A 27,728-nucleotide genomic window follows, 5' to 3' on the forward strand; every position below is an offset into this window, starting at 1 on the left:
TCTCTCTCTCTCTCTCTCTCTCTCTCTCTCTCTCTCTCTCTCTCTCTCTCTCTCTCTCTCTCTCTGTCTCTCTCTCTGTCTCTCTCTCTCTCTCTCTCTCTGTCTTTCTCTCTCTCTGTCTGTCTCTCTCTCTCTCTCTCTCTCTGTCTCTGTCTCTCTCACTCTGTCTCGCTCCCTCTCTCCCTCCCTCTCTCTCTCACTCTCTTTGTCTCTCATTTGATGTGTCTTTCTTTCATCCTATACCTCATGCAGGCCCACAAAAAAAAAAAAAAAAAAAAAAAAAGGAGTCTGCAGGCCTTTTAAGTGATAATAGGCTTCTCTATAGAGGTGATTGCTGATTAGGGCTCGCTATTACAAACAAGGACAAAGTAGAGAGTGACAATGCAGGTAGAAGGCATTTTTCCGGGAGGTCGAAGGACACCAGAAATGAGCGTTGAGTTCCATAATTTATCGGCAAAAAGGAAAGGAAGCAGAAGATCTTCTAAGAAAGATCGCGCGCGCATCTCCCCCCCCCCCCCCCACCCCCCTCATTCATTTTCGTTAATTCATTCATTGGATTTCAGATCAAAGACCTACTCGGGCCATTTGTCTGTCACTGCGGGACAAGTCCCTGCGGTTCCTCACCTTTTCAGAAACTCCATATACTCTGTGTGCTTGATGAGACCCGTCCTCATCATGATGGTCTGAAAACACTGTCGGTCGATGGCCCACAGCTTCACGTTTGTCAGAGCTGGAAAGAAGAATGCATACACGTCGATTAAAAACAGTTTCTACCGTCGGGCAAACAGAACAATAAAACGGCACGTGCGGTGCTGTATGCGCGTGATTCGCAATGCACGCCGCGCTGCGGCTTGATGTCTTGCGCGCGGCGACGTGGATGTGGTGATGATATGCGCTCGAAACAGGAGAGGCGTCGCGTCGTGACGTGGCGTGGCGTGGCGTGGCGTGGCGTGGCGTGGCGGTGAATTTGAACTGAAACTTTACTGAAATCACGGCGAACCTTCGGAGTTTTGGTTCACACGTGGAAACCATTTACGTCCAAATTGTGTTTTCGTTTTCTGCGAGTTGACCTGCAGAGCAAGTAGGAGCTATTCTGGAACAACCAGTCTTTACTCAGCAGTTGGGAGTTAATTGGTATTTGTGGAATGCCTTGCACGGATGGCTCGCTTTCAAGTCATGCTTCATCATTTTAAGTGGATCGAGGTCAGGAAGCTGACTCCGCGAGTCCATTTTTAGTTTTCCTTTTGTCGTTTTAAGCTGCGGAGTTACTGATTGCTCTTTGTGTTAAAGGTAATTATCAAACTGTGTGACGAAAATTGTGTTGGGTTTCAAATCACAAACGGCTACCCCGTGATGTTCTCCAGCGCAATTTACCGGAACAATCTAGAATGATTCAGTCCCACAATGATTGCAATCTGCGCATGCCCTGAGGCACCGACTCCAGCCCTGATGGTCTCTGCGGTAGATTGAGGTGAAGGGGTTTGGCATTGCAAGGTCTTCTTTGTTTTGTTGTTGTTTTTGTTTATTGAATGTAGCGTTACGTCTCAACCTTCCGCAGAACTTTACTCTACGGAGCGTCCAGGTGATCCTGTTTTGTCTTTGGGGAGCATCAGTTTTCCTCCGCTGACCGTTATTATTATTATACTTATTAGACACTTCCCAGAATAACGCACAGCCTTTAAAGCACTCTTTTGCACAATGCTCGGACCTTCAAAGAGCGATGAATGGTGCTAAATCTCATCCAACTTTCTATGGATGAAGGCTTGTTTTTGTTTTTTCCCACAGTTCTTTCTGTAGCTATTTTCAGTACTTTGAGCTTCGACTCTCTCTCTCTCTCTCTCTCTCTCTGAGCTCTTCTGTTGTCACTTTTGATCGCAGTGTTTCACCTCAACGGATCTCCGTCGTGAAGGACGGCCCATGTGGGTTTTCATCAAAGCGATGGACCTCTAACCCACAGCTGAATGTCATTATATTTCCTCATTCAAACCCATTTCACAGAAGAAAATAGGTTGCTGGCGCCGAACCGTAATAACAAAACATTAAAAAAAAAAAAACATATTAATATCTAACTGAGCTATACCGTGCAGTGTCCCTCAGATCTTAATGTTTCACTCTGTTAATGGCGGTCGATGATGAATTATTTCACAACTGCCGTTATTGTCAGTTAAAAGCATCGTTATCTTCTGCGAGAAAAGGCTCTCATTTCTGACGCCGGTGCCTCAATTGTGCAGTTTCACATTAGACTGTGAGGAGTAAAGAGGAATAAATCTGTAATATGACCCACCCAAAAATACTGGAAATCCCCAGGGAGCCCTCTGGCTACAAGGACATGTGCTAATATTAGATAACAGTCTCCTTGGTATTTGCTCTGAAGGTGTATAGCTGTTGCTAAAGCTCTCTATCCTCCCAGTGTGATTCTTTGCTGAGTTATAAAGGTAAAAAAAAAAAAAAATACAAATAAAAAAAAAAAAAAAAATCGAGTTTCGTTATTAATGATGTGCTTTTTTTTTTTTTTTTTTTTTATCAAACAATGTTTTTTGTTTGTTTTTTTCCTCGCTGTCCTTAACGTCGAAGTCACCATGCGGGCTCAGCTATAAAACAGCTCCTCCGCAGCTGATGGGGAATCAGCGTGGCACTTCAGGCGAGGCAACACCACACTCAATAAATGTGATACACACTCGCTCACACACACGCGCGCGCGCACACACACACACACACACACACACACACACACACACACACACACACACACACACACACACACACACACACAGCACAGCACAGCTACAACCTTTATGTCAACAAAAAGAGAGACGACTCCATCAAGTCGTCACCTCTCCCAGCGTTTGCGGTGAGTTTCTCGTGAGGATAATAAGGTGGACTTCACACGTCAAGCACGGACTGCTGGAGATTATTGGATTTTGAAATGTTGTTCGGCGGCAGCGCGGCAGAACGCTGCTTATTCAACGGCCGCGTGAACGCTCGCGCGCACAGGAGACACCACGAGCCCGTCGCTTGAACTCGCTGCGCCGCGCTCCCGCAGACAACACAAATCTTCCTCTCCGCAGGCGACGAGGTCGGGCGGCACGTTGGAATCGGGCCGAACCGCGGGAGACGTGCCCTCGTTACGGCGCCTGACACTGATTTTGTTTTTTGTTTTTTTTTTAGACGGGGACGCCGCCCGCCGTCTCGGAGCGGAAGCCCCACAAAAATGGGCGCGGGCGTGCGGAAAATGTAGAAATGTCGTTTCCACCCCACCCCTCCCTCCCCTCCCCCTCCCCCACGGAGATGTCCTATCTTTCAGGTTATTTCGGCGGGAGGGAGGGAGGGAGGGAGGGAGGAAGAGGGGGAGGCGACGCGGCCAAACGGCGGGGACGAATGACTCCGAGTTAAGACTGCGGAACCAACAAACCTGGTTCCAATAACGCAGCCTTCTAATTTGACGCCGGAGCGAGACAAGTGGGAGGTTAAGACGTCATTTGCCCCTCAGGGCAAGCCGTGCCGTGGAATGTTTAGGCAGGAGGCGGGGGGGGCGTGCGGGGGGGAGGGAAGCGCGGGGCGCTGGGAAATCAAAAATATGCGGGGGGAGGAGGGAGGGGGGTGGGGGCCCGCGGCGCGCCGCGGCAGGTAAAACGTGTTATTCGGAGGCGAGGCTAAATTGCGAGGAGACTCGGGGAGCTTGTTATCCTGCGCTGAAGAGCGCGGGTGAACGTTTTGATGCTCATGGGTCGCCGATCATTAAGCTCCGCGGCTTCCCGGAGGCGCGGAGCTCCCCAGGCCGCAGCCGGAGGAACTCGAGGACGTCGTCTGAAATGCTTTGAAGAACTGCAGAGAGCGCGCGTTTGTTCCAAGTGATCATCGGGGGGGGTCTTCCTTCGGCTTTCGGCGCGCTCCGCACGCGCGCGCGCGCGTGCGGAGCGCGCCGAAGTGCGTGGAGTTCGTTCGGGGCGCGCGGCAGACGAGTTTGATTCAGCCCCGATAGAGGTCTGACGGCGTGGGGGGGGGGGGGAGTGGAACGTAGCGTTGTGCGCAGTGCTCCCATGACTGCGTTGTTGCTGTTGTTTCGTACGGTGGCGGCTCCTTCGCGCAATCACCGTGGCGATCGGCGAACGTAACCGTGAGCGTATGTTACGCGTCGTCGGGTCTATTTTAGTTTGCGGCGGGAAGGCCGGCGAAGAGTTGAAAACGCGTGCGCCCCGTTCTCTGGCAAAAGCTTAAAAACAAGTCTACCTGACCTCGTTACACCCCGGAAGCTCCTCTAAACTGAACCCGATCCCACGTTATCTATTTGCCCGTGCTCCTCCTCGTCTCTTCCCCCCCACTCCCCCCCCACCCAACCCGATGCAGCGGTTGTAATCCCTCAGTCTTCCAATTATTTGCAGCAAGAGATTTTAATAGGTGTGATCGGGAATACCGCCCAAACTGGACAAACTAGCTCCGTCGGCGTGTCGGGACGGAGGACAGAACGTGTGTTCACGGAAAGGAAAACTGGGGGGGGGGGGGGCAGTGTAATGTACAAAACGGATGTCGGCAATAACGTGGAAGGCAGGAAGGAAAGCACGTACGCAGCGGAAGTACAGATTCATTCATTCGTCTCAGTCACAAGTCACCGTAACTGAATTTAAGCCGGGGGCATTATGTAAATGCTCCACGTATGTATGTTCGCGTAATCTGATATTCGCTCATTAAATTATATGAACATTGATACGAGAACACATTCGTCCCCGTAACTCGGGTGTCACGGGTAGATCGTCTCGGGGGAGGGACGGGGACGGGGGGGGGTTCGGGGGACATCCAAACTTTATTCGCCGCTGTGACTGAATCTTGATTATTTTTTATTTATTTATTAATTTTTTTCTTGGGCGTCAGTCTCATCAAGTTTGAACGGGGTTCAAAATGACTCGAGTCGAGCCCCCGCCCCCGCGCGGGCCCGGGACGATCCGGCCGGGGGCCGTGAAACGTCCGCGATTTGCGCCGCCGAACCCGTTTCTGCCCAACGGTGCGACGAGGCCGCGCGAAAGCGCCCGCTTAAAGATCGGACCGTCTCAAGCGGCGGAAGCGGGCGGGGAGCCTCGCTGCCCCCTGATGGCGAGAAATGCATCTGCACCGAGCGCCGATCGGTTTACATCCCCCTCACCCCCCCCGTGTAAACGGTGTGACGGAAGACAAGTGCGATGTCACGGCGTCACGTGGGCTCTCCACCTGCGAGGCTTCCTTTCCTACGCGTCTGGTTTTTGAAAAGCCCTGTGAGAGTAACGCCGCCAGGGCTGCAGGGGTGGAAGACCGTAATCTCCTCCCCCCCCCGGCCCCCCGCCCCCAGAAGTCATTAATAACATCAGCCAAGTCTGATTACATCTAGATGAGCTCTTTAGAGCGTGAGAAAGCAGGACAGGTCACTTTTATGCCAGACGGTGTCACAGAGCTTAAAGGAAAAAAGGGAAACGCGAGAGAGGGGGGGCAGGGGGGTGGAGGGTGTTCCTTCATAATTACGCCTCAAACTTGTAATTATTATTACTGAGGTTCAACAGCGCAGCACAAACACGCTGACATGCGGCAATCCTTTATTATTTTCCGGTGCCGAAGGACAAACACCCTCCGATTCGCGTGATTTGTCACGAAGTGGAGCGCCGCCGGTCTGCGGTGGTGGCGGCGGCGGCGGCGGGCCCTCGCAGTCTCGGCGATTCTCGGTATGCGGAGAACCGTGCTGGCCGAATCGGAAGCGACCTCCAAGCTGCAAACGCCGCCGGCGGCGTCCCGGCGAGAGTCCCGCGGACTTCCACCGGCAGCTGCTTGAAATCGCTTCGATACCGGGAGCCGAACGTCGTCCCGCCCGCAACTCTCACTCAACGCCAACGCTGCGGAGAACGCGCAACACAAGCCCGTCATTTGTTTTGGGAAAAAAACGGACATTTTTTTTTGAATTACCGCGTAGGTGATTCGGTCTGTAACATTACCAAAAGTTGAATCTCGACACCGTCCGTCCCGCCGCGTCTCGTCGTCGATACGCGTCGCAAATCCGCCGCCGAGCGCAGGCGGGGACACCAGTTGCGCCGTTTCAGTCGGAAACTTGCCGTCACAGGCCGCTTGAATAGAAGTTCTCCTCACGGCGCGCTTTTAATATGAAATGAATATTTCAACTTCACTTCTAGTTTAAAGAGCATCAGCGGGAAATGTTGATGTCGACGTAATGTAATAGTTGGGGGGAGGGGGGCGAAGGGGGAGGGGACAAGGAAAATATCTTTTTTTTTTTTTCACTCCCCGCAGCGTCTGAGCACTGATAAATGAAATTACCTCGTCGGTATAAATTGCTTTCCCGTTGGTTTCGCGAGATCAATTTTAATTGTGTTGTTGTCGTCCCGTTATAGACGATCAGCCAGAAACTATTTGCCACGGAGGAAATAAGTTTGAATAAACCTGATGAATTTCCGTCTGCCCCGGCTGTAGAAAATCAAACGGAGGAAATGAAGTGTGTTTGCTATTCGTCATCCGGTCGGCTATTTTTAGGCGCCGGTCCAGGTTGTACCAGGTGATGCGCGCTTTCTCCTTTTATATGGCCGGGGCCCGGCGGACTGCTCAAACTCCCACGACCCAAGGTATCGATTTGGTCATGGCGGGAAAATATCCTGAGAACAGCGTAAAACCGTGCGGGAATCTCTTTTTTTTTTTTTGTGTGTGTGTGCCCGCGTGCGAGCGACGGCACGACCGCCAGCAAACGTGAGCGCAGTCGTGACTCGTGCGCGCGTCAATGAAATGCGTCGCAGCGCACACGGACGTGCAGTTCCGGCAGCACTCGTGTTTTTTGTTTTTTTTTGACGAGGCTGCGATTATTGCGACGAGAAGCCGCTTTACTCTGCGGGACGGCATCGTCCATCTCGGTTTTAATTAAATCCGTCCAATGTAAGAGGGGGTGGGGGAGTGGGGAGTGGGGGTGGGGAGGGGGGGGGGAATAATCATACAAACATTAGCCGAATCAAAGAGTGTCCCAGAGAGATGATTCATGTTTTTCCTCTGTTCATGGCTCCGGTGTGGAAAAAAAAAAAAAAAAACACTCCCCGTTGCATCTGTGAATTACAGCTGCGGCGCTATACGATGCGTCTGTGTCCTTTTAATATTTATCTTCAGGCTTTTCACACTCCATTCCTCCGCTACTTGCAACCCGCTGGTGAACTTACAAGGAGCATTAACATGCAGCCACCAGCTGTTATTTTCATTTTCAGTTTCAGCGCGTTGCTAGTAGCAACCACTTCAGCCGCATCCTAACTGAACACCGTTACGTTCACATCTCGGATAAGACAAATACCGACCAGGCATCTTTTAACCCTAACCCTGTGAATGACACTTGTTGGATTGTTGTCTACGCATGCGTGTTTCTATTTTGACACCATGTACGTTTTCTGTCGTTGGTTTTGTTCAACCCTGCTAAAAAAACAAACCAGCGTGAAAAGCAAAGCTGGTCTACGCTGGTTTTTCTAGCAGGTTAATCAATCTAATCACGATGCTCCCTGTCTGGGTCCGGCATGCGGCTACAGCATCCACAACTGACAGTATTTCACCCTTTTTAACATTCAAACCCATTTTTAGCAACAACAACAACAACAACAACAAAAAAAAGGACAAAACAAAAGAATAAAAGCTTGGAAGCATTTTGTTTTGTTGGGCTTTTACGAATAAATGTGCCCCCACGGGTGACAGAAAAAGGTGAGAAACTACAATTTGACTGCGTTTACAGTCTTGTCGCACGATAAGGAACCGTTGTAACCGTGGCACCGATATGTCTTCAAATGGTTTACACGCTGAAAGAGATGAGCTCTCCCGAGCGTGCCGAAATGTAAAAAGATGGATAAGTTCTGCACTTCGGCGGAGCAGATAACAGCTTTTTAACTCGCAATTACCTCACCCACACAGATCAGACACCAAGACAAGCGCGTTGGCTGCTTTTCAAAGGTTAAGAGCCTCGAATGTGGCCCGGCTTTCGCCAGACTCCCCGCCCACGGCTTCGGTTTTCATCGCCGTGATTATAGTTCGCGAACCCCGCTCGCCTCGACGCCCGGTCGGCCGATCGGCGTCGTTGACGCAGTGAATGTAGCTGCAGCGGTGGTTGGGCTTCGGCAGATGTGGCAGTCAATGCCGACTGGTTCAGGGCTGCGCCGATAGTTTTCAAATGTGCCCGATGCCTGCGCCCTGCGGGATGAAACGGCTGGAAACGATACCCTTTGTGTTCAAAGACCCGTATACTGTATATTCACACGGGGAATTTGGGGTCCGGGAACACCAGGCTGCCCTTCATAATTAAATACTGTTCAACTTTTAACTGCCGTAATGGAAGAGGGGATGGGAGGGAGGGGGGGGGGGGGCGGCCCTGTTACGTCTGAGTGCTTGATGCAGCTGGTTGTTGGACTAATGGATGCGTTTTCATTTTTGCAGCATCTGTCGTTCATCTTGAATGCTTCTTGGCTGTATTTGCAACTTTTCTTCTTTTTTTTTTTTTCCCCAGATCCGCACAGGACACTTGATGTAAATGGTAAACGGAGTATAAGATCCAAAACACCGGAAGCAGCTGTTTCAAAGAGCTGAGCCACATTTCCCTCCCGCCCCTCCCCTCCCCTCCCCCCTCACTGATCCCGATGGTGCAACTTAACCAAAAATAAACTTTTTTTTTTTTTTTTTTTTTTTTTGCAAATCAAATGTGCCCTTTGTCGCAAAAAAGGCAAGCAATGCCAAATTCAAGGGAGAGAGCAAAAATAAAATGTCGCGAGAGAGTCCCCCCCCCGCGCCCCTCCCCGCCCCCCCCCCCCCCCCCGGTTGCTAAATTCCTGTTTCGAGTGCGAGGAATATTCTACGAGACCATTACCATAAAAACGTCCGATGAAAAGCAGCTGCTTGAAGCAACACCTGCAGGTCGGTTTTCTCACCGACTAAACTGCACTGCCGCTGACAGAGGGTTGCCTCTCGGGTCGTTTTAACCTTTCGAGCCGTCTGGAGGCCCAGAAGAGCATCTGGCTCCGGGCTCACACCTGCGCTCCGACAGAAATTCAGGACAACAACAGCAGCAGGGGCCCTCGGTCCGAAACGCACGCGCGCGCGCACGTGCACGCGCACGCACACACTCACACACACACACGCACGCGCACGCACACGCACACACACGCACGCGCACGCACGCGCACGCACGGTATTCCAACTAAATCTCAGTCGCAACACCGTCACTGACAAAAATCTTCGCAGCATCCGGCGCAGCAACCGCGGCTTCGAACAGCTGGGCCTCCTCCTCCTCCTCCCACCTCCTCCCACCTCCTCCCCCACCGGCTAGCCCCTCATGGTTTGTATTTGTACCACCACATTTCATTGCTGCACTCTGGCAACAGTGTTACCATGGCAGCCATGGAAACAGAGGAGATTTTTTTTTCTGTCTCCACACACACACACACACACACACACACACACACACACACACACACACACACACACACACACACACACACACACACACACACACACACACACACACTCGGTCCCGCTGGAATTCTATCTACCAAAGCAATTCTTTCTGTCTTCTTCCTTTCTTGCCCGTTTCGGGCTTTTCCGTCGGCTGCCTGAAGAAAGCCCTTCATCCCGCGGTTGACGTCGCTCTCCAGAACGTCTGCACACATCGGCACTCGGGTGACGGGAAGAGAATGACGCTTCAGGCTTTACAACTGCATTTCTGGATGGCATTGTGAACATGCCAATCACGATAAATAAGATGCCAATTTGTGGGCTTTTTTTGTTTTTTTTTTTTTCCTCTCCCTTTCATTAGCAATTCCTGTTGCTGGCTGTCGTCCAATCGCAAGGGACTTGTGTTTGTCTCAATTTCTGTGCGGGTCTGCCCGTCCACTTAAAGCTCTACCTCTATTTTGTATGTCCTCCTCGTCCGCGTTTCATCTCCCTTTCATCGCTCTCGGTTGCACCTCTAATTACAGTCAGCGGATTGGTTGGTTGTTAAGAGCGCACTCACTTGCTTCACCCGAGTGTAAGTGCCCTCATCACCAGCCCCCCCCACCCCACCCCACCCCCCAACCCCCGGTCTAATGATGGTGCCCAGGTCCACCCCCAGGTTCACCACAGTGGAGCTAATTTGCCGTTTCCCTTAATAGCCGCAGCGGTTTTATATCTCCACGGCGGAACAGCTCGTTCCAACTTCAGCAAAATGTGTCTCTTCGCACCGTTTCCAATTTGAAATACAAAAGTGCGGGGGGGGGGGGGGGGGGTTGTCCGTCGGACCAGAACCATGTTTGGAAATATTTATAGCCTATTTCCTTCATACGCGCGCAACGTTTTAACTGAATTTATTTATTTAAAGCCCAAATTGAAAGCGCTCGGTCCGGTTTTCGAAACCCGCGCCGTCGTCGGTAACGACGTCCGTCGAAGAGACGTTCGCCTGATTTGAATGGCAATGAAAACGCATCGCGTAAAACGCCGTCGGGTTTTGCGGGGCGAGTAGCCGCCCGCTTTGCATCCTGGAGTCGGACGCAGACTGGAGCCGTGGAATCTCACCGTTCGGTTCGAAGGGAGGCCGGATGTGAACGCGCCGGTTATTGTCGGGTCATTCGTTAGAAACGGCAAAATGCAGCGAGGGTGGGGTTTTTTGTTGTTGTTTTTTGTTTTTTTTTTGCTTTTTTTTTTTTTTTTTGACATTGTAGATACAAGAAGGAGCATGAGGGAAATAATTCCAGAAGATATCAGAAAAACACACGCTCGCACGGCGGACGCGACGGAGTCCCGTCCCCCCGTCCCCCCCCGTCCCCCCAGGACGAAGCCGCCGTTCTTCCCTCTTCCGTCTCTCTCCGGTCGTTTATGTTTAACTCCGGTGCCTGGTCCTCCCAGAAATAGGACCTGTAACTTATCTCTTTCTGCCAAAACAAGATTCATTCGGTGGAGACGGGGCGATTCCTGAGACTGTGCAGACGTCGTCTACTGCACACACACACACACACACACACACACACACACACACACACACACACACACACACACACACACACACACACACACACACACACACTCAGTCGCGCGTTTACACACAGTCGCATGCACATTTCACTCTCTCGGACCGATTGGGAAGACAACCGTCGGGCTCCCTCTGAGCGGAAGGAAGGGGGTTTCCGCACCGCGAAGCGATCGCTCCTGTCACGAAGGCGAGCCTCCGCAGCCTCGGAGAACAACAACCGTCGCGCGACGACCTTTTCCGTAGCGCCACGGCCAAGGCCGCCGGTTACTCGCAAAGAAGTAGACGGAAGCCTGACGTCGTGAACGCAAAGAGAAGAGGGGTCATTTTCATTTCGCGCCGTTTGCGTTTTGAACGAACGGGATCCGTCGGGGGAGAGCCGGCCCGCAGAACCCGGTTCATCTCGCCGCGAGGACGCGCGCGCTTTTGACCCGAGCCGGGGAGAAGCGGTCGTCGTACTCGCACAACCGTGCCGGCACGCGGTGGTGGGGGGGGGGGGATTGAGAACGCAGCTGCTCGGATCTGCAACGCCGTCGTTCCAAGGTACACCCTCGCGGAGGCTTTAATCTTAAAGGACAGATTCGGTCATCGCCCGGTCGGTTGTGGGGGGAAATGGAAAATCTTTCATCATATTTAATTAGGACTTGCGTTTTCATTTTCATCTCAAGCCCGCGTTAGTTGGTAGAGACAAGAGTTTAAATGTCAAATACTTCAGATCATTAGGAGAAAGGAAATGCCAATTTGAGATGCATATCTGATGCCCGGCAATAATAATGCACACGTCTAGACTGGTTGACGTGATTACGCGTCTTAATACGTTTATGCATTAGGCACGCGGTACATCAGTGGGTCTTAATCCCCTTTAGTCTGACGTACCCCGCAGACCTGTTAAGAGGAGCCAGAGTAAGCTTTCATCCACGTCGCGTGTTCTGTTGAATAAATGATAAAAGGGGTATGTTATTTAATACGATTAATTCAAGTGCGGAGAAGACGGAAGAGCGGGTTGCCCAACGGCGGCGCGGTTCAATCCCCGGGTTGGCCGAAGCGTCCTTGGAAAAGACGCTGAGCCGCAGGCGAGCTCCGTCGTCATCGGTATGCGCGAGTGGGACAGCGAGAGGAAAATGGCCAAGTGCTTTGAAAGACCGAATGTAAATGCGGATCATTTGAATACAAGTCGATTTTGGTTACAATGGTTTTCTCAGGCGAAATTGTCTGGAATTGTCTGGGTCTCCCACACACACACACACACACACACACACACACACACACACACACACACACACACACACACACACACACACACACACACACACACACACACACGCATCCGCTGGGCTACATAAAATACATAGATATTACATAGATAAAACTTCTGTCTTCACCAAATTGTGCATGTACGGAGGGACCTCCAGCTTAAAAACAATTACACTTCAAGAAAATACACTTTCACCTCTGACCATTGATTCTTCTTTTACCTGCCCTACCAGGTCTTTTTAGTTGGTTTTTTTTGTGTGTGTGTTTTTTTTTTAACCTCGCTTGTCGTCTCCCCTCCCTCTCCCTCCCCCCCACCCCCCGCCCTCCCGCCCCTAATATCAGCAAGAGCCGCACTCCTCTAAACAGCTGAAACCCAATTCTCAAATGTTCATGGGAGCGTGACAGAGAAAGCGAGCGCCAGTGTAGAAAGTGGCCTCTCCATGTTTGACGTATTTCGATCCTGAAAACTAAATGTTTGTCAAACCTGACTGCACTACACAAATTTCTGCGCGCGCGAGCGAGTGAGGGTCAAAGTGACTGACGCGGACTGAGATGTGTGTGTGTGTGTGTGTGTGTGTGCGTGCGTGCGTGCGTGCAGCTGCTGCTCCTTCCACGCTGGTACTCCCCGAAGCGCCCTGTGCGGTCTGTTACTCCTCAAAGTGAATAGTTTGAGCTCAGCGGCGCTGCGATGCGGTCGTGCGCCGAAGCGAGAGCAGGGCTGCGTTTCCGCGACGACGCCCGAGACGATCATAAAGATGGCGCGCGCAAGATAATCGTTCTCCCCCGATTACGTCGGCGGCGACTGGCAGCGATCTCGCTCTGGTCCAAAACAGTGCCGGGATTCCCGACGCTCGTTCGGAGCCACTCCGGCCGATCAGTGGGTGTTTTTGTGTGCGTTGCCGCGTTGTGGTATCGTATTTGTCAAATTTTTGTTTGTTTTTTGTTGTTGTTTTTTTTTTTTTGGGGGGGGGGGGGGGCTCGTTTGTTAATTAAAAAGACGTCCACATTTGAATGTGAAAATCTGTTGAACTTTGTCACCGGCGAATAGAAACTGAATTCGTTCTGATTCGTTTAACAAACAAACAATTAAGCGCCGCGGTCATTTATCAAGCAAAAGTGCTCGATAATATCTAATCGCCGCCTCCCCAATAAGCGGATTTGCCGTTTTTGTCTGTTGTATATCATCGTAAATTGAATATTTTTTGTTTTTGTTTTGGATTGTTGGACGGAAACAAAACCGTTGGGAGAAATGATTTGAGAAAGTATTGGACATAATTGTTGATTGCCATCCTATTATCAAATTAACCTTTTCACCGTGATTTTCAAGCTCGCAACTGTGTGCTCGCGTCCCATGACTTGAGTAGGCGTTGTCATTGTTTAAAAAACATCTTCTTTCTTTTTTTTTTCCTGGCCTCCTTCGTGTAGTGCACTTATGTAAGTCGCTGCCCAGCTTTATGGTGCACCGCTGAATTGTGCCCCGTCCAAGTCTTGGAGAATCATTGACATTTTCATCCTATAAAAGAATGTTTGGTGGGTTTTTGTTTTTTTGTTGTTTTTTTTTAGCAGAGGGCCATTGTCCCTCTTTCTTGTCTGTAGACAAAAATAAATAAAAAAATACCTATTTTGTCTCGCTTCCCTTGAGGTGGCTCCCTCATTTTGCTTTCAGCGCTGTCCTGTGTTCATCATCTCCCAATTTGGTCCGTCACTCCTACCCTCTTCTTCCTCCCTCCACTTTAGGTATTTTTTTTTTTTTGTCATGTAAAATATGGATTTAATGACAAGGGGACTTTTTTTTTTTTTTGTAAATTAGAGTTTCAGGCAACATTTTCCTCTCGGCCTGCATGTAAAATACCTCCATTTTTCAAGACTGGCAGAGCCAAACCCCAAATGTGGCCGTAGGTCTGTATTTATGTATCTGTATCCTAAAACTAAATAAGACATATTGATTAGTGGAGCTTTTTTTGGGGGGGGGGGGGGGGGCACTACACAGTCTGGGAGTTAGTGCTACTCAAAATGTTTATAAATTGAATTAACAGGATTCTTTTCTTTTGGGAAAGTGCAAGCAAGCGCTCACTCGTGAAATCAATACCAGGAGGGAAAGTAGAGTAATGGAAATATCCTTGTAATTCCTCGCAGGAATTTGCAATCATGCAAACCCAAGAATTAATACAAATTCAGACAAATTTTTGTATTATTCGGGTGAGGGTGCAATTTTGTCTAATCCCTGCAATGCATCCACATCACTGAGTGTAACTACAGATGGTTGCACATTTTGCCAATGAACCCAATTTCCCTTGTGAAATGGTCCAACACAGTTAACTTTTCACAGCAGTTCAGGAAGGACTCCAGTATTATTCATTTGGTGTATTATCGGTGTGACTCAGACTCTTCTTTGTGTATGACTACGGTGGCAAATTTGTATATTTTAGACCAACCATTTTTCCAAATCGTGTTTTTCCTTCTCTCCAGACGACCATTAATTATAGTGCTGTTTTTACAAATAGGCAGAACAAAAAAAATTGAAATTGGCGTGTGAAAGATAATCTTTCACAGTGAACGTGATCTATGTTTTCATTGTTGTCAGACTCATTCTTTTGTTGTAAGACAAGTTGTAAGTGCAGATTGATTTGGAGAGCTAGCAGGCGTAATTGCTCAGTGATAAACTGCCCAAAAAAAACACACAAAAAAAAAATCAAGCCAGTTTGCTTTTCATGCAAATTCATTCCAAAAAAATGGAATAAACATAATGGCTGAAATATCAGAAAGGCACAATGAAGAATCTAAAACTCTGTCTGGCACATATTCAAAGCTGGAGTAATCAATGTAACCTCACGATAAGTAAATAGGAGTAAAAAAAAAACAGTCGAACTACAATTCAACCTCATTTTACTCTTACTGGAGCTGCATAAATAAAACATTTTCATGATGTTGCTCAACCATCCGTTAACTGGAAGAAACAAATTCATAAACACTTTCTGCCCGAGACAGTGATTCCCCTTTGATTTATTTTGCTGAACAGGACTTTATTGAACCGAATTGCAGTGGTAGTTAAACTTTATCTAACTTTATCATAACTACTTTATTGAACTTTATTCTAACAGTACTTTTCACTTTATCTAACTTTGATACAACAGGACTTTCATGTTATTTTAACTTTATTTAACTTCACTATACCAGTAATTTATTGAACTTTATTAAACAGTAACGGTACTTTATTTAAGAAATAGGGAGAAGAAGTCTATATTGGCCTGTGCTACGCTGATCCGTTAAGTGTTATTCCAACATGACCTCATGTTTTTTTTTTTCAAAGCTGCGAGATAAAGTTAAGGAGTGATCGCGATGATGCTGCTGAAATTACACTCAAAGACTGACGGAGCTGAATCATACACATAGTCACTGGATGACTGAACTTGTTCCCACGGTCTCGTTTAAAGAAATATGGAGAGAGAATAAACCTAATGAATCGTAATATTAACTTGTAATAGGCTACTTGCAGCATCCCCAATAAAACATTTCTATACGTATTGAATCGGCGCCGAAGTCTCGCTAAAGTATCGATTTGAGGAGGAACGTATTTTGTCCCGGCCCTTTCTGAAAGCACTCTCGTGACTGCGCACGTTCTCCGTGAACGAGTCTGTGAACATAATGGCTGTTGATCGTTTCCATGAGTTTTCCTAATAGGTGACAGACTCTGGTGATCTCCTCATTATCACAGTTGGCAATGGTGTAATTATATTGTGAGTTAACCTTTGCAGTCAAAGGACGGAGGATAGTGTCCACAGTTTATGGATGAGCTCCCCCTCTCCCCCCGCCCCCGCGAGTTCACATTAACAGGTTCGTCGTCTATGCATGACGCGTGATTACTCGTGCGTGCAACTAATGAGACCGCGCAATGTCAATTGAAATTACTCTGAGGATATGTCCTCCCACGGGGGAGTTTTCTTGCTTGTTTTCCTTTGGAGACCGTCACCTCTAATAGTCAGCGTGGCAGCTGAATACCTCAGTACGTTCATGCGTAGCGACATATGTTAAAACAAAGACAGCCATCCTCGGAGACGGTGCCAATGACCCTGTTAGGCTGTAAACACACTTCTGCCAATGTAGACAATTACGTCATTTGTTCCGCGCGCGAGCTTTTATGAAGCAGCGCTGACGTCCGCCTCCGAACATCGTCGCGGGAAGTACGGGCCGGTGCGCCGGCGGGCGGCCAACACGACACACCGAAGGGGAAGACAGACACTGCGTCGCCAGTGGGAAGGGGCGTATTTTATCCCACAAGAGTTGGCTCATCTCATCTGTTGCCGTAGCAACAGGTGCCCACGGGGGAGATGAGCCAGACGCCCTCCAAACGTCGGTGTCGCCTTCGCGTACGAACCCGGAGGGAATCCTTCACGCGTTCATTCGTACCTGGGTCACGCGTAGATCCTCAGTCACAGCGCTCACAGCGAATGGAATTATTTACCAAGTCAACAGCGATCAAGCCGAATTACGATAGAGTATGCTCTTTGGCGCACTCGCTCAAACCCGGACCTCCTTTCATTTATCTTGATTCGAACTGCATTCACGTGCACATGAACACTCTCAGCCACCGGACCGTCTCAGATCATCCCGTCTCACCTTTCGTCTGTTTACCGTTTCACCCAAAACATTTCGAGCCATTTCCCATCTCCCCACCCACCTCCCCCCCACCTAAACGCACATTCTTCATCTCGACACGCTGCCTTATAACACACTGCAGCGCTTCTCAAATGTGTGTCGTCCACCATCTGTCCTGTCCTCTCTCAGTCTCCTCTCTTCACTCTATGAGGCTGACTGTTCAAATTGCCCGTGCGATGGGCCACCTACTCGCCCACCGCGCGTCCGTCGTAGCCGGAGCTCTGACTCGTGAAAGAGCCGAGGCAGTAAGACCTCGACATGCGTCGAACCGGGGGTCTCGCGAGACACTTAACTGTGAGTGTTGTGAAAACGCGGGGTGGTGATAGGTGCCGTTTCACCACGAGCGAGGCACAATGCTCTCGCTGTGTTCTCCGCACCTCGCACAGTGACGGCGTGATCACGCTCTCAGCGTCGATGTAGGACTGATAACTTACAAGCGGAAAGACCCCCCCACCCCCCCACCCCCACCCCCCCCCAATCCAACACCAAGGCAAACGCATTTCAATGGATGTGTGTGTCTGAGTGCGTGCGTGCGTGCGCGCAGAGGACAATATCCGTCACCTGGGAAACATGTGGACATTCAACACAAAACTCGTGCGAGCACTTTGGATGTTTTTCCACGTGTCTGTGGAGACTCACTCTTGACAGTGGCGGTCCTGGTGCAGTTGTAGAGAATAGCCAGCTCGCCGAACACCTTCCCAGGCCCCATAGTGCAGAGCTTCACGCTCTCCTTCGTCACCTCCACCTTTCCGTCTGAAACACGCACAGAAGATACAGGTAATCCATTAGTGCTAATGCTATTCAAATTGCGCATTCATTTTCCGGCCCGATTACCCAATTGTGTGCGAGTCCCCCCCCCTCCCCTCCTCCACGTTCAATATGTGCAGTAAAACAAAGTTTCAGTGATGAAATGGAGTGGATGGTAGTTGTCTGAGGGGCTTTTAAGGCAGCCAGAGTGCTCTTCACTCGCTGGGCTAGAAAGAATATGAGATTAGTGTTTATAGTGTGGGGTCTCCAATGTCTACTGGCCTCTTACCAAAGCCTGGGAATGGAATAAATTACAAAAAAACAAAAAAAAACGATTTAAGACATAACACTCAATACCCCACAGACACCGCGTGGTACTAAATGCCTTAAAGTAAAGACTGTTCAATCAATACACTGTATGGAAACACATGAGACTGAGGCATTCGCAAAGAATGCAAGTATTATTTATAGCCAACGGGATGTATGATTCACAGTCATCGTCCGAATCGGTATCCAAAGCAAATAATACTCTTGCGATAAAAAAAATTTTTTTAAAAAAGGCCAAACTTTTAATCTCATTCATCAAATAGAGTCCAGTAATGATGGGTTTTCCAAGCAAAAGCGAACCACTAAAGCTGAAACAATACTCCCGCGGAGGTAATGTAAACATCTTCGTTAATCTTTGCAGATTAGGGCGTTGTGGATAACCGTAGTTTGCGGTGCGCTGGGGTTCCTCTGTTGTTTCTCACAGAGTCTGGGCCTGCTGTGCTTCAGCTGAGCACCGCCACAAGTGATCTTCTCGCAGGACTTCAGAAACTAAATGTCTCTTCACCCAATCGGGTTGTGAAAGGCCGGTTTGAAGCCTCGAGTCCGTCATTTTGTCCGTTACCATTTTGTTTTGTTCGTAGCTACCTGTGACTGTATTGTAGCCAAGGACGCGGTAGCCGCCGATCTATACCGACATGCCCTCAAACATACCTCCCTTTGACGCCGGATATCTCGTTTTTTTTGTGGAATAATTTTCAGAAGGACCACCAGCACACTGATCAGAAGGAGTTCATCTACCTAATGACACTTTCAGGACCACAATGAGCACATCGGCTTTCACTTTTCAGACCTGAAACCTCCGTCTCTACAGTCTATGGTCCACATCCACCACCTCCTCCACTCGGCATCCTGGGAGACTCCGTTTAAGTGGGACTGCTGAGTTTTAGGTTGTTTTATTTTTTCCAAAGAAATTAAATTAAATTAAATTAAATTAAATTAAATTAAATTAAAAGATTGGTGCTACCTCATAACTTTAACAATGCTGAGCTTCAGGACAATTTGTTGGTGATATCTGGCTGTTTCACTTGTAATTAATTCTGTTCCATTTAGTCTTGTGTTGCTGCCTTTACTTGTGCAGGTTTTAGATTGTGTGCTTCCCCCTCACTCCAAAACTTCTCCCTCAAAAACAAAAAAAAACATTTTAGCACCAGTCACTTCTAGCGTAACAGAACTACGCACATGAACGTGTCCGTACCACAGCCGTGTACACTTATCAACGCGCAGCGCGGGGAGGCATGACTCCGGCTGTATTTTTCTTCTGACGCTGTAAGCGGCTCTTTACCGTCGTGACTGCAGGGGGTGGCTGCTGCCACTGTGTTTAGACAAGCCTCATCGAGGATGTATGCTTTCCCGGAAACTGCAACTCCAGCAGTGCCATAACTCGGAGCAACAAAAACACAAAGAAAATACGTCTGTGGGCTCTCGGCAGCGAGATGATGAGAGCGGGTGAGTCACCGATGAACAAAAACAGTTTGGATGTCCAGGGCACCCGTTGATAAAAAAAAGTCCCCCCCCCCCCAAAAAAATAAAAAAAAAATAAAACCTCAACTAATTCTTTTCTCCACTTTCTCACTTTTTCCATTTATTTATGGCCGGTAATACATTATCCATTTACACTCAGCATGAAACCACACACATGCAGAGAAAGTCGTCAGTTCTTCAAGTGTGTCACTGACTCACTGGGTGCTCCCCTGTCGTTTCACTGTCCTTGTTTAACTGTGGGTTTTTTTGGGTTGGTTTTTTTTATATATTTTTTATATATATATATATATATTTATTTTTTTTTTTTATGCCGGACCCCTCCTGTAATTCTCTCTCTGTTTTGTTTTACTCAAATGAAGAAACAGCTGGCGATTCAGATAAAAAGCATTAGCCGATGTCTTTTCACACATAAACACATTTTGATTTTTTTAGCAGTGCTTCTGCATCTTTCATTATTATCAGTATTCATCAGAGGATTATTCGACCGATTGAAAAACATGCACACAATAAGTGTTTATTGCCTTTTTCAATTCCGGTGATTACACGACTAATAAGGACTGAGAACCATTATGTTTTATATCGAGCCGACTGTGACATTATAAAAATAATTGTTCGAGCTTGAAACAAGGAATCTTTTTCTTTTGCACCCCCTTGAAATCATATTAAAATGTTCAGTTGAAGTAATAATGGCCAAAGTTTTAGTCGTGACAATGAAAAACACTTTCAAACACGGAAAAAAATGAAAACGCTGTCGTTCCTTATTCCTCTTCGTTTTCTGCTCTTTCTAAACAAGCTCATCTTTATTGCTTTCACATACATTAAACGGATCACTCCCTAGTAAGCATACAGCTGAAATGAGGTTTGTAGTGTCAATCTAGCCTTGTAAAGTCTATAAAGACTATAATTAGTGTGCTCAATTTAGTACAAGATAAATGTCTGTAGGGAAGCCTCTGAAAATCGATTGAGCCTCACAAAAAAATGTGCCAAACGAATCAGTGAACTGTGTTGAGATTATGATGTGACTCGTCCCCTCTCAAATCTCCTGAGCCCTGATTACACACTACCAAACCCGGTTGTCAGAATGAGACAGAGAATGGATGATGAATAGTTTAGAAGAAAATTGCCAGTGGTTTCACAACAGCTGCCGTGATTTCCCCCAAAACAACTGCATGTGTTTTATCGCCTCTCTCTAGTAAAGTGTAGAGTGAGCTCATTGGTCTTTTTTTTTTTTTTTTTTTTTTTTGTTGCCATGTCAAAATAAACTAATCTAAGCAGTTGGCTGTTGCTTGGAGCCACATTGACTTACGTGGGAAGAACCGGTGCTGGAGTGCAAACAAAGAAAGTAGTGGCGTATAGATAGAAACAGATACAATATATGTCTCCGTTAATAGAGACAATCGGTTCCCTTGACAAAAGGATGCGAGGCACAGAACTTCATTAAGTGCAATGAAGGGCAGTCTGATTTAAGTGCGTTATGGCGAGGCATGTCACAATTATTTCATAATCTCCTGACTGCAATTATTAGAGCTGACGACTATCATTTTGAATCATCGCTTTTATTCGTCTGCGTAAAAGCAGCAGAATGAAATGAACGGAAATGTCATATTTCCATGTTGTTTTCCACCGTTTGAAGATTGACACTTTTTAGTGTCAGTTGTTCTGCTGCTGTGATTTAAAGGCACCCGAGTGGAGAATTTGCACCACCGTTTGTTTCTCTCAATGCTCTTGACTTCTCATATTCGACTGACCACATTTTGGTGATCATCTACTGACGGTAACATCATAGATTCGGTTGCGGAGCCAAAATCAAAAAGGAGCCAAATAACTTGATGGAGGAGATTTGTGAGATTTGCAAAAATGTGGCTACGAAAGGCGCTACTTTTTTTGATTTGGCATATGTGTACACGGTGCGCTGATTCCTTAATTGTGGCGTAAAATGAACAGAAAAACACAATTGGTTTTTATTTTATAATTAGATGGTTTTAATTATGTAAGGGCGAAGACGAGCAAACGTTGGGTATCGAAACCTTCACGCCCGACTATGAACGAACCGAATGTTTTCCTGTGGAGAGCCGTGTAATTAAGTCCTGAGAAAGGTGAGTTGTGGAGCGTAGTGCTTGTTTCGGACAGCTCGGTGGCCGCAGGCTGTGAGAGAACTGCTCGGAGATGAAGTAATTCAATTATTCATTCATTGACATTCTCCAAATGATCTGTTTTGAGAAGTTGCTACCCACGAGCTCGCATACACCTTTCCAGACACGCGCGCACGTACACGCACACAAACACATTGTCCAGCTCATTTCCTGCTTTACCACTCTGCGTTTGTTAGCCTTAAGTCCAAATTCACCTCTCGTATGGAAGCGCCATTCAAATCGTATTCCAAATTCAACCACCCAACATGCAAATCTGACCATCTGATATCAAAGCACAGCACGTTTACATTCGCTGAGACGGGTAACAACTGCACACTGGGCTCTGTGTGTGAAAGCAAATTCAAGAAGGCGATAATAAAATGCATCGCACGTGTACGACGTGGACTTCCATTAGGGTTTTCACTGTCCATACCTCGCAGCTTGTCTCCGTCCCCCTCGGGCCGTGCGGCCACGTTCATGGCCGATCATTTGGATACGCAGCAGCGCGCTCCACGTAGCAGGGGATGAGGACAGACCTCAGACAAGACTTCCCATCTGGCTGAAGATCAGATGCGACTGTGGCTGCATTCCAAATTAAAAAGCCTGCTGTTTTTTCGACCGACTTTATCCCACTCTGGTGCTGAAGACTTCTCAGATAAAAAAAAAAAAAAAAAAAAAGCGCAACGCGAATATGCTCCTCCAGCAGCGGTGATTTCAGGTATCCTCTGTGATCTACAAGGATATCTGACCAGCTATCAACCATTTTCTCTTCAGCGATCTGCTTTAGTCAAAGTGAATCCGTTTTTGTGACGATGAATCAACGTTTTTGTAAATCCGCCGGAAACCTGTGACACGAGGTTCTCCGCTGCCGCTGCGCCTTGAATTACGGACATGAGCTCCCCTAAAAGCCTACGTCGAGACATTTTAAAGGGAGTTTTAAAACTTTTACATTTTTAACTTTTAAGTTACGATTTTATTTCTATTTCTATTTGCAGCAACCCCCGCTGCTACACATTTCCACGCGCGAGCTTCATGTGTTTAGTAGCAGTGTGCACAGAAAAGCAGATCTTCCACAGAAGCCACTGTGTAATTCGAACTCTTGACTACCAAAGATCTTTAGAAAAGGACATCTGTTAATCTCCACGTGGAGCCTTTCACGCCGAAGCCAGTACACTGTGTCTATAAATAAAGTTTGAGTTTCAGAGGTCAGGCGCGGGATACTATTTGATTCTTCCTCCTCCTGTTTCATTGATAGTTTTAATGTTTGTCAAGCAGCACAAAGTGGACATCAAGAGACAGGATGTGGGGGAGTTCAATTCCCTGAGAGGATAACATACAGCCGCCATCCCATCCTGATGGGCCTTGTTCTTCCGGCACTGCTTCGGGGGTCATGTTGCACACTGCTATCCATAGCCATTAGAGCAACGGTGGAACACCGACACTTCATCGTTTGTTTCATCAAGCTTTCACCGACCAAAAAGTGGGGCCGTCGCTACTGAAGGTTTCAGGTGGTGCAGCACTCAAGTTCAAGGTCAGCAGTGATACGTCTGTGAGGGAAAACTAAAACAACAAGCTCTCTGTCTGACATTTGAATGGTTCGCTGAAGGAAAGGCTGTACGGGAGGAAGAAGGCTGAAGTTGAAAGCTCTTTTGATGGAGCGTGGGATGCATTCGACAGAGACACAAAAGGTTCAGAAAAGTCCAGGGTTTAAAAACAAAATCAACAACTGCTTTTTTTTTTTTTTTTTTTTTTTTTTAATTATGAGAGCGAGATGCAGTTCAGAAATTGCTGTTCGCTGAAAAGGCCTGAAAGTGTAGCTTTTGATAGTACATCAGCGCTGAGCAGTTATATTTGTGTTTTTACCTTGTTTTTATAGAGAACACAATGTGACCCGAACACTTTCAGCAGAGAAAAATACAGCTCGCCAGTTATGAAAAATGACACGTGAATCAATGCCGTGAAGACACATCATAGAAGAAAATTACAAATAAGATGAATAGATCTCAAGATGAAAGCGGTGCTTCACTTCTCATTCAAGTGATAAGCTATTGAAAGGTCTAGGAGTCAAAACTTTTGGGTTTAAGGCTTTTCAACAACAACAACAACAAAAAAAATGCAAATTTCTCCTGATCACAGAACTGTTACCAAAAAACAAGGTCAAGTTGTTTTGCATTATTTTTCTCCCCAGTTATAAACAAATGAAATACTGGAGTTTAAGAAAATACAGATGTACGCCGAAGCAAGAAGAAACAAAGAGAGAGGCCATCGGGGAAGAAAGTAAGAGTATTATGTCATTAATAAGGAACGACGGCTCAGAATGGCAGAAACTCGTTTTGAAAATTCAAAGCACTCCGGCAGTGGAAATGAAAAAACATAAGTGTTGTTTGTGCAACTGCGGGCTGAAAGAATAGTCGTGACGGGATGATACATAGATGCTGAGTACCAAAGCAGAGACGGAGGCATCGGGGAGGGGGGGGGGGTTGAGATGAAGCCGTGTTGTATTTCAATCGTGGAATGTAAATGTTAAGATATTTTCTAACAGCGAGCGGTTAAGTCTGCGTCCTTCACCCGTCGATGTTGGATTGCTATATTTTGGGCGCCACTGCCGTGGCCAGTCTGGTTTTTTCGGCTCGTCCGTCCGTCCGTCCGTCTCATTCTCGTGGGCTTGATATCTCAAGAACACCTTCATAAAAGTTCTCCAAACTTAAGGATAAACCCGGATTAGTGGCGGTTAAAGGTCACTGTGACCCACACGTCCATCCCCTAACCCTCTGAAGCTCCCACCTGAATTGGTGACCACCTTGAAACCGTGGTGATTGTGTAGGTCCGTGCTGTCAGGTTGAAGATGTGTGTCAAGCACATCTATGTTTTAGAATCCGTAGCATCTCTGCGGCGACATCCAGGTTCGAAGCACTCGTCTACTCTTAACCAGCTGTATTGACCGAGCGCGTGAACGCACGAGGATCCCTTCAAAGTCTCCGCTGCATATATCGTAGACAGATTGGAATGTAGATTGAGATTTTGACAGGTTGGCAAAGGAATGCAACTGAAAGGCGTTAATTTCAGTTACTTAGTCAGTAAAAATGTTTTACATTTTTGAGCCACTTAAAATTCTTAAAACAAAAAAATAGCCCGGTAAAACACAACGTCTTCATGCGCTGTTTACGTTAAAAACATAAAGCAAACCGAAAGAGTGTAACGAAAATGCAAATATGGCTTAAAATTCAATGAAACCGACGAGCAGACTTATCGCTAACTTTAAGCGTATATTCTTTTCAAGCGAGTTTGAACTGATGTTGCTCTTGTCAGTTTCAAAAATCTACAACCTAAATTGAGCTGTATTAAATAAAAAGGCAGTCTTACTTTGAATTAAATAAAAAGGCAGACTTATCTAACACTAACTATCTTCCCTAATGCTCGAATGAGAACCAACTACTGATGTGATGATATAGGTTTTGGTCATTACTGTCATGACAGCGCTGGTAGCAAACAGCTACTGCGCAAATGCTGCGTCACTGAAAACGTACATCCTTCAAAATAAAAATGCAGCAGCAGAAGGTCTGTGGACTTCAAAATAAAAGAGATTTGATTTTGAGAACTACCGTGAGAAATGGAGCAAACATGAAGGGAGGGGGGAAAACAAAAAAGTGAAAGCCGGTAAAGGGAGAAAGAATCGGGAGGGACAGCTGACGCTACAGGTGAGAACTGCTCAACATCGTATCTTTTTGAGATTAGAGCACTTGGCATCTTTTTTTCATTTCATCCGAGACACCCTCGACGAGGCTCCCGGGCCATCGGCACGGTGGAAAATTACACTGCAGTTTTTGCACGAGTGGTTTGAGAGACCTAAAGACACTGAACAGCTGGTTTCATCCTTTTTACATCATTTTACCTCGGAGACAGGGATTTGGCCAGAAACGTACCGCGGTACCATATGTCGACTTTTAGATGCCTCCTAAGCCTCACGCTCAAAGTTGCTTTAACTCGGCGGGAGTTAAAGCAGGCGTGAGGTGGGAGATGACAGTCGAATCCATTTTCTTTTTTTTTTCCGGAGCTCCTCTTCTATCTCTATTCTCATTAAAACATTATAACGGGCCTGCTTCCATCTCTGCTACTCGTCAAACTCTGATTACAGCTGCTGTGTTGACAAGCTTGATTGATCGCCTCAGCAGGGGGCAGTGAAAATGATCGTTTTGTGTTACCCCCCCCCCACCCCCCCGCCCATCAAATCACCGTCGCGTAATTAGCAGTTAGCAACTTCGCCACGTGCACATGCTGTAGCATTTCTTGCGTTCAGACCAGACTCAATTAGACAGCTTCCACATCAGAATACAGATTAACATGGCATCTGAAGCACCGCAATAATGGGGCCTCTCTCATTTCCGCAGCCGGCTCTCGCTTCAGTAGCCAGCTCGCATCGCCGCAGATATGAGAAGCCACTCGCGGGGATGCTGCATTCGCTGGCAGTCACGTCTTGAGTTACACAGATGCGCACGTTCGGTGTTCACGGGGGGGGGGTCTCCGAACCGTGGTTCGCCAGCTACCAGTAGCTCGTTACGCGTCTCTGAGCATTTTGCAGTGTTTACACGTGTTTACAATCAACCCCTGTCAGCGTGGTGACACTGGATAAGTGAACTTTTGGGTCGGCTGGAGGCAAACTCAGGATATCATCGTGATTAGGGGTTCATCCTCCCGGGATCATAAATGTCTCTTATCAAAATTTCAAAATAATCCGATCAATATTTGTTGAGATATTTCAGTCTGAACTGAAGCTGTGGACAAACAGATAGCTTTTTCGTATCTCTAACTAACTTTTCTTTTTTTTTTTCTGGTTGTTTAGAAACGGCACTTCACAATCACTTAATCTCCCGGGCTCGAGAGATCATTTCCAAATGTGTTTCGTTAACAAGGCTCTTTTTCATACTGTTTATTTATAAGTGATTTGTGAAAAGCAAGGAAAAAACAAACAAGAGAGAGCTCCTTTGGGATTGGAGAGTATATGGCGAGGTAATCAAAGTTAAAAAAAAAAGGAGCTCGAAGACATGAATTTTAACTCTGGAGACTCAGAGTCTGCGGCAAGAGATGAGAAATTTTAAATGAACCCTTATCTCAGAATCCTGTAAACCTTGACTCCAGTGACACTGATTGATGAAATTGGCCTTTCGGAGCTCAAGGTATTCAGGCGCGTTCATGTAGGTGAGTTAACAATACAAGAACCAAGAGCACTTTCATCAAACTTCAAGGCTGGACATCGTCGCACTGTCCTCATGTCCTCATGTCCTCAGGTGACACGGCTGCTTCGAGCCAGTGTGTACGAAGGCGTCTTCACTGCTGCAGCCATTGCATGAGCGTAATCACAGTGTATCTGTGTGTGTGTGTGTGTGTGTGTGTGTGTGTGTGTGTGTGTGTGTGTGTGTGTGTGTGTGTGTGTGTGTGTGTGTGTGTGTGTGTGTGTGTGTGTTGTGGACGTGCTAGTCTTGGGTTGAAGGAAAGGATTTGTCTGTCACTGCAGCAGAGCAGATTACTTGTACCCTATCTTGTATCCTCAGTCTGAACCTCAGCAAACACAGTTTATCCTACCACAGAAGACTCTCAGTATTACTGCCGGTCTGCGGCCACCAACTCCCTAAACACTCACTCACGCAAACACACAGTCGTATTTACAATACAGTATCATTTCAAACAATGGATTTCAAACATTTTCACAATATTAAATTCAATTGATTCTTCTAAGCTCTCTGTTTCTCAGGGTCTGCCTTCCCTTCCTCTTCCTCTACTCCTCATATGTCACACACACACACACACACACACACACACACACACACACACACACACACACACACACACACACACACAGCTTTCATCGTCTTTCCAGATGAGGAGCTCACTACAGCGAGTTTAGCCTCAGAGGGGGAATAAAGGCTCAGGGATCATTCCCAAATTGCTCATTAATTCTTCCTCTGAGGTGTATGCATGGGCTCTCTGTGGAGAGGAAATGGGGATCAATCTTTATTCTGTGTCTCAGGGAAAATGAAAACAAAGGCCATCATGAACTAATCAGAAGGAGGAGGAAAGGACAGTGGGATGGAAAAATAACCACAGCGAATACAAAGAGGGAGGCAGAACGAAAATGAGGCAAGACGGAC

At 47.2% G+C, this 27,728-nt stretch overlaps 1 protein-coding gene across 2 annotated transcripts in view; it reads right to left on the reverse strand.

Moving 5' to 3' along the window:
* Positions 1 to 27,728, reverse strand: part of LOC138617635 (cGMP-dependent protein kinase 1) — a 63,710-nt gene that overhangs the window by 19,846 nt on the left and 16,136 nt on the right. For both annotated transcript variants that reach the window (XM_069692783.1, XM_069692782.1), the window contains exons 3-4: positions 17,534 to 17,647; positions 625 to 730 (exon numbers count right to left, since the gene is read on the reverse strand). In XM_069692783.1, the coding sequence (XP_069548884.1) occupies positions 625 to 730; positions 17,534 to 17,647 (220 nt within the window). The remainder of the gene's footprint in view (positions 1 to 624; positions 731 to 17,533; positions 17,648 to 27,728) is intronic.

Source organism: Brachyistius frenatus, unplaced genomic scaffold, assembly GCF_029030835.1.
Source record: "Brachyistius frenatus isolate BFR_SWC_R1_liver_20210118 unplaced genomic scaffold, ASM2903083v1 Contig_13, whole genome shotgun sequence".
Lineage (NCBI taxonomy): Eukaryota > Metazoa > Chordata > Actinopteri > Embiotocidae > Brachyistius > Brachyistius frenatus.